The 6,804-nt window shown below is 36.4% G+C and overlaps 1 protein-coding gene across 2 annotated transcripts; it reads right to left on the bottom strand.

Annotated features, from left to right (window-relative positions):
* Positions 1 to 312: 312 nt before the first annotated feature.
* LOC107757396 (cytochrome P450 2B4-like) lies at positions 313 to 5,674 on the bottom strand. 2 transcript variants are annotated; one of them, XM_016574864.1, is made up of 9 exons: positions 5,445 to 5,674; positions 5,192 to 5,345; positions 4,321 to 4,473; positions 3,909 to 4,069; positions 3,525 to 3,698; positions 3,300 to 3,441; positions 2,926 to 3,113; positions 705 to 846; positions 313 to 622 (listed from the first exon to the last, which is right to left on the bottom strand). In XM_016574864.1, the coding sequence occupies exons 1-9, from the start codon at positions 5,634 to 5,636 to the stop codon at positions 432 to 434; spliced, it is 1,497 nt and encodes a 498-aa protein (XP_016430350.1). In that variant the 5' UTR covers positions 5,637 to 5,674; the 3' UTR covers positions 313 to 431. The 2 variants fall into 2 exon arrangements, with proteins under 2 accessions (XP_016430350.1, XP_016430351.1); XM_016574865.1 differs by having other exon boundaries at positions 5,192 to 5,273.
* Positions 5,675 to 6,804: the final 1,130 nt, after the last annotated feature.

The raw sequence follows: 6,804 nt of genomic DNA, 5'->3' as shown, positions 1-6,804 counted from the left end.
CGAACATAAATGCACATGTGAGATTTTACATTATAAACCCACTACTGTATGATGTGCTCTGGTGCTTAGTTTGACTCTAAATTTACTCATTAATGTTCACTGTTACTGGGGGAAAAAATGCTTACTTTAGATTTCAAAGGAATCTGAAAAAAAATTAACTGTTTGACTGTTTGCTATTCCAATCACATAAAACTGCATGTACATACACTATTATACAATAAAATACATGCATTTATTATAAAATAATTATAATAAACATGCCAAACGACTGTAAAATTTACATTTAATTTTTGATTACATAAAATATGGCTGTGCTTAAATATTCGAAACTGTTAACATACATTAATGTCAAGTGAAAAACTGGAAATGCATGATTTTTTTACAGAAATGATATGATGATGTCTGTGAGATATAGTTTGAGTTACTGATGGTCACTCTTTGGTATCTCTGCTGCGGCAGATGATGCTGAAACTCTGAGGAAAGTGAAAAACACCCATGATCCCATCCATGTCTATGGACTGTGGCTCGGGTGGCCAGGAGAATTGAATCTGCTGTAGGAGAGACGTGATGTACAAGAAGAGCTCCGTCCTCGCCAGAGTCTCCCCGAGACAGACCCTCGGACCTAATAACAAACACACAAATCATTACAGTAACTTTTCCTAATGGTTAAATCTGCTTATTAATTTCACAAACAGCTGACTCACCCAGTGAGAAGGCGATGAAAGACTCTGGTTTGAAGAAGTTCCCATTTTCATCCAAGAAATTCTCCGGGTTAAAGGCGTCTGGATGCTTCCAGTGCTCCTTATCACTGAAAATTGCCGCTAAGTTTGTCATGATCATAGTTCCCTGTATGAGGAAAGTTTAGCAGAGTTGAATTAAACTTTTCAAAAATTAAACACATAACCTATACTCAGGGGCAGAACCCTCAAAGGGACACCTTTGTACCTTCTTTACCCCTAAAGGGTTCAAAATAGTACACAAAGGGCACAAAAGTAAAACTTTAGGGGTAATGAAGGTACACAGCATGTCCCTTTGATGGTTCTGCCCCAGTGACAAGCTGTTGTACCCCTAAAGGTACAATTTTTGCAAAACAAATTTCTGACAATTTCATACTGTAATCAGTCATACTTGAACTGGATTATTAATTCATTTCAGATGATCAGGTTTTCAGACTCCACAGTGTACATTTGTAAACCCTGTAGTAACGTTAGTGATGAAACGGTATGAAAATTTCATATCACGATTATAGTGACCAAAATGATCACGGTTATTGATATTATCATCATGGTATTGTTAAAATGTCCTGGAAATGTTCAAAAAGTACTCATACACACAATGAAATCATTTCACCAAGTTTTATGTTGAAAAACAACAAATATAATTAGCAGCACTATTTACTTTTTGTTTGCATAAAATAAATAACATTAAAAGCAATGGCCTGGGTGACTTACAACATCACATGTTATCTACTTTACTACATGTTCAAATAAAGTTCTGACAAAAAAAATTTAAATGATAAACCTCATATTTAAGTTTTTAAATCATTAAGAAATAGATTAATCAAAAAAATTGATTATAGGCATTTTATCTGCTACATAACGATTCTACATAGGCTTCCTTATCTTTATCTGCAGTGCTGAGATTTTTAGAATGCACATTCGCTTGTTTTCCATCTACACGTTAAGATTTAAAAAAAAAAAAAAAAAGTAAAATAATAAATAATAAAAAATAAATAAATAGGTCCCATTTTCACATTGTTCTAAACAAAAATGGCAGACAGGCTGAATTAAAATGTAAATCCACTGTCTGACAGCAGGTGGCGCTTATGGATCAGCAGAAATAGAGCCGTTTCCCCAGTAACAGCTGTAAACAAAGCAGCATTGCCGCTTACAAACACTATTTTATTAGGTATTACATTGAGCGAAGATAAAAAACAAATGCCATCAAAACTTTTCTGAAGATATTCGGTTCCCCCATATGCAGTCATAGAATTTATTAATTCATACATTCTTTCATATAATTTCTCTTAGCACTCTGCCTTCATAGAAAATGAAACCCACGCTGCATGTTGCATCTGCATGAGACTTTTAATAACTTTGCCTAATGCTGAGCAGTATTTACTGCAAGTTTTTCAAATCGTAATAATCAAATAGCCTATGGTTTTAAGGATAAAATATGAAACGGCAATGATTTATCGTCAAACCGTAACCGTTTCATCACTAATTAAGCTTCTTACATAATTTTCACATTTATACAATTAATTTAGGTGACTGGACAAGTAAGGTTGATTTGTTTTGGTTTGTTGGGATAAAAAAATATAATCTCTTAATCTAATTTTTTTATTCTTAGATTAATCTACTTTTTATATTTAAAAAAAAAAGTGTTTTATGACTTCTGATATCTGATGATATTTCTGATATTCTTTATACACACCCTCAAGTCATGCTGTTCATCAACAACTTGTTTAAACAGGTTTTTCTGGATCAACCTATTCATTGAAAATATCTGAATAAAAAGAACGAGTTGTTCATAACATATTGCTAAAGAAAAAACGAAAGTGCGAATGTTAAATTTTACAGTGAATGATTCATTCATCAGGGGCAGTTGTGGCCTAATGGTTAGAGAGTCGGACTTGTATCACGAAGGTTGCACGTTCGAGTCTCAGGTCCGGCAGGAATTGTCGGTGGGGGGAGTGAATATACAGCGCTCTCTTCCACCTTCAATACCACGACCTGTGGTGAGGCCCTTGAGCAAGGCACTGAACCCCCAACTGCTCCTCGGGCACCACAGCAATATGGCTGCACACTGTTCAGGGTGTGTGTGTGCACTTGGATGGGTTAAATGCAGAGCACACATTCCAAGTATGGGTCACCATACTTGGCCACACATCACTTCACTTCTTTTTATTTACGCTCCATTCATTACCTTGGGAAAGTTGTAGCCTCGTAGTTTTGTGGGCTGAGTCGTTTCATGAATCACTCCAAGAGGTACAATGTTGGCACAGCGCTGAATCTCGTGAACAGTGGCGTATGTGTACGGTAGTTTGTCACGGTCATCCATGCTGGGCAAACGGTCGAAACCCAGCACCCGAACAATCTCCTCATGACATCGCTCTGCATTGTGCAAAAAAAGGGAAGTAGATTTGCATTTCCTGAAGGAAACAGTGGCGCTTGCACTTCAACAAAACAATAGTGTCACATAACTGATTTACTGTTTTAAATATTAAATGAATTTAATTTGGAAACATTGGGAAAAACATTGGAAAAAATGTGTCCACTGCTAGCGTTTAGCTTTAACACCTTGTACATCTGGGTTTTGAATCAAGTAGATGAGGCCCCATCTGATGGTGGTCGCTGTTGTGTCAGTTCCAGCCAGAAACAGGTCAAGTACTGACATTACCATGTTATCCTCATGAAACGTGGAGCCCTCATTAGACTTTTGCTGCTCCAGATGAAACAAATCTATCAGTTTACTGAAGCTACATGAATAAATGAAAACACTTCTTTCATTAACGGTGATCTCACTTTCTCGATCTCCAGCAGGTAGGCATCAATGAAGTCTCGAGGGCTGTCTGGATCCAGAGTTTCCTTGTGTTCTTTTATTTCGTCCCGGATGAAACCCAATAACTCAGTGAAGTTCTGCATGATCTTCTGGTGTGGCCCAGGGAAATGCTTGATGAAGGGGGCTAAGTTGAAAATCTAAGATAGACAAACTATTATAAGATCATTGAGGAAAATATGGAACTTAATGTATCATTCCCATTACTTGTTTGTAATCACTATGGGTCACATGACTCACCACCTAACTGATATTAAAATTCTGCAAATAATTATTTTCACACAGGGTGACCATGGTCAATAACAAATAAATGAATAAAATAAAATATAAAATGAAGAATTTGATCATACCTGTCCCGCAGCTGACCCTGTGAGCATGAAGTGATTATTCAGGATTTTCAGAAGGTATGAGAAGCGCTTGTTATCGTAGTCGAAGCGCTCTCCAAACACGATGGAACAGATGATGTTAGAAACTGCATTGTGTATGGCATGCTGTGGGTCCATAGACTTGCCTACAAAGAAACATGCATCAATATGTGTGAAAAAGGCTAGTGCCAGTTTATATTCAATCCAATTAGAATAGAATTTTGGATTTTAATATTGAAAATAACTGTAAAAAGTAAAAGTCAACATTATTAATGTCACAAATATAACAAGTGTTTCAGAAAGACTTAGATGCTGTTTGACCTTTGAAAACACAGATGAGCTTGTTCGCAGCCCAACACTGTGGAATGAGTTCAAATAGAGCATAAACATTTCATACCTTCTGCTTTGAGCATTTCAGCAATGAGATAGCGGCTTTCCTCTAACACACGATCTTCTACTGATTTCTTCCCCAGGCCAAAATTCCTGAGCGTGTGCAGAGCAAAGCGTCTCTGCTGCCTCCAAGAGTGACCAAACGGGGCCATTATTATGCCTGAGAAAAAGAGAATAAAGCATTAAGCCGTGGTTTACAGTGAATTTAGAACAGCTAATTGTTAGGCACAACGCAAGACGGAGTAAATACATGTATTAAAGGGTTAGTTCACCCAAAAATGAAAATTCTGTCATTAATTACTCATGTTGTTCCAAACACGCAAGACCTTCGTTCATCTTCGGAACACAAATTAAGATATTTTTGATGATTACGTTGATCACATGCGTAGTGCTACACTCCAAAATGGGTGAAGATGGGGGGGCGGGGGGATTGTTGAATAAAGTCGTTATTTTAGTTTTCTTTGCGCACAAAAAGTATACTCGTAGAAGTCGCTTTGGATAAAACCGTCTGCTAAATGAATAAATGTAAATGTGGAAGCGCAGCAACACAAATGCAGTGGCGCATACTGATTTAACGAGGTCACAGGTGTATGGCATCCAACGCAGCTCAACCAACCATAATCAAGGACCGGAACTATCCGTTTTATAACCGACCTTCTCGAATCTGATTAAGAACTAAATTCAGTCTTCACATTTTTTAAGCAAATGGACATAGTGTCATTGGCTCTCAACGGAATAACTCAAATGTAAAGGTTCTTTAGTGGAATCTACTGTGAAAACCACCTTTTGGAACCTTTTGCTGTAAAAGTGTACTCTAAAGTTTAGAATGAAATAGTTTAAAATCCACATTTTAAAAATCAAAATAACGTTTTACTGACCGAGTCTCTTGGTTAGCCAGTCTACAAGAGGCATAAATGGTCTTCCAGAAAAGGCTTCCTGAACGAAGGCTTCCTTAGTGACCTGGATTGTATTAAGGACTATCATTGGTTTCCTCCCAAAATATACAGCAGACATTTCTCCATACTGAGATAGCTGCTCGGAGAAGATCCACAGCAAATTTAGTGCATCTGAATTTCAAAACAGGTATGAATTAAATGTTAAATCCCTACCAGAAACACAGCAAATACTTACTGATCTTATAGCCTCAAGTGGCTTCTTAAAACTTGGTATGGTTCCCACAAAAGGCAGAGGTCTGGGACCAGGTGGAATTTGACCTCTGCATGAATTAATCCTGAAGATCTCAAACAGAACCATAAAGATCAAACCCAGAAACAGAGCCAGGCATACAGAGGTCAGGTCTAACTTCATCAGAATCGTCCACATGATGACAGATTCATTCCAAGACAAACACAAGAGCAGCGAACGACCTGTGAGTTTTATAAAAGCAAAAGTGGAAGGAGGAGGAGACACTGGAAGAGTTGGACTTGCAGTTAACCCTTTCAGTTGTGTTGATACGACTGATTAGATAAATACATATATGAGTACCTTCATCCCAATGCATCGGGCATAAAATAAACTAAAGATATGATTAAATGATTTCTTGTGAAGCTGTGTTTGTAAGAAACAAATCTATCATCAAGATGCATTTAACTTCAAACTGTTGCTTCCAGCTAAATTAAAAGTCCTCTATCCATACCATGACTTTCTGCAGTGAAAAAGTGATGTCATCTGAATTAGGAGAGAAATATGCATAGATCAAACATTGTTCACTAGTGGAAACTGTTCTAAAATTCTGTAAGCACAGAATATTTTATATAATCTATGAACAATCATAATGGTTTCCATGTACCAGAAGAACAAACTTGACAGAAGACAGAATGACTGTTGTAAATAAAGTATTGACTAGCTTACAGATGTCTAATCAGAAATAATAATGGTTCCTCAATCACATGATGCAAGAGGCATGTAAAGGTGGAAAAAAAACAGTACAACTAAGACAAAGGTGAAGAATTCAGTCACAATGAAGTTGATGCAACCTCAAGCAATACAACATTTACACATTTGCAGGGCGTAGCCAGGATATATTCATTCATAGGGGTGCCACAAAATCAGACTTTAGTACCGCCTTTTACTTTGAGATTGATCTGGAGTTCAATGCAGATTTTAAATCATAAGAAATAGTTAATAGATAAGACATATTTGCATAACTACAGGAAACACTGCATCTAACAATGGTTTGGAAAAAATTGTTAATTTAAAAATAATAATAAATAAAAGCAATGGTAATCATGTTTTTTTTTTTTTTGGCAAATGGATTACCATTTGTATTTATTTTTACTACAAATTCCATGGCTAATCTATGGTTAGTGTAGCAAAAACCATGGTTAATTTGGTTTAACAATAGTAAACATTGTCTTTAGATTTATAGTAAAATCATCGTTAAAGGGGTCATATGATGTTGCTAAAAAGAACATTATTTTGTGTATTTGGTGTAATGAAATGTGTTTATGCGGTTTAAGGTAAAAAAAAACACATTATTTTCCACATACTG

This window comes from Sinocyclocheilus rhinocerous, unplaced genomic scaffold, assembly GCF_001515625.1.
Source record: "Sinocyclocheilus rhinocerous isolate Xijiao unplaced genomic scaffold, SAMN03320098_v1.1 scaffold3248, whole genome shotgun sequence".
NCBI lineage: Eukaryota > Metazoa > Chordata > Actinopteri > Cypriniformes > Cyprinidae > Sinocyclocheilus > Sinocyclocheilus rhinocerous.
Note: the sequence above shows the minus strand (reverse complement) of the source record. Positions and strands in the feature narration are given on the sequence as shown.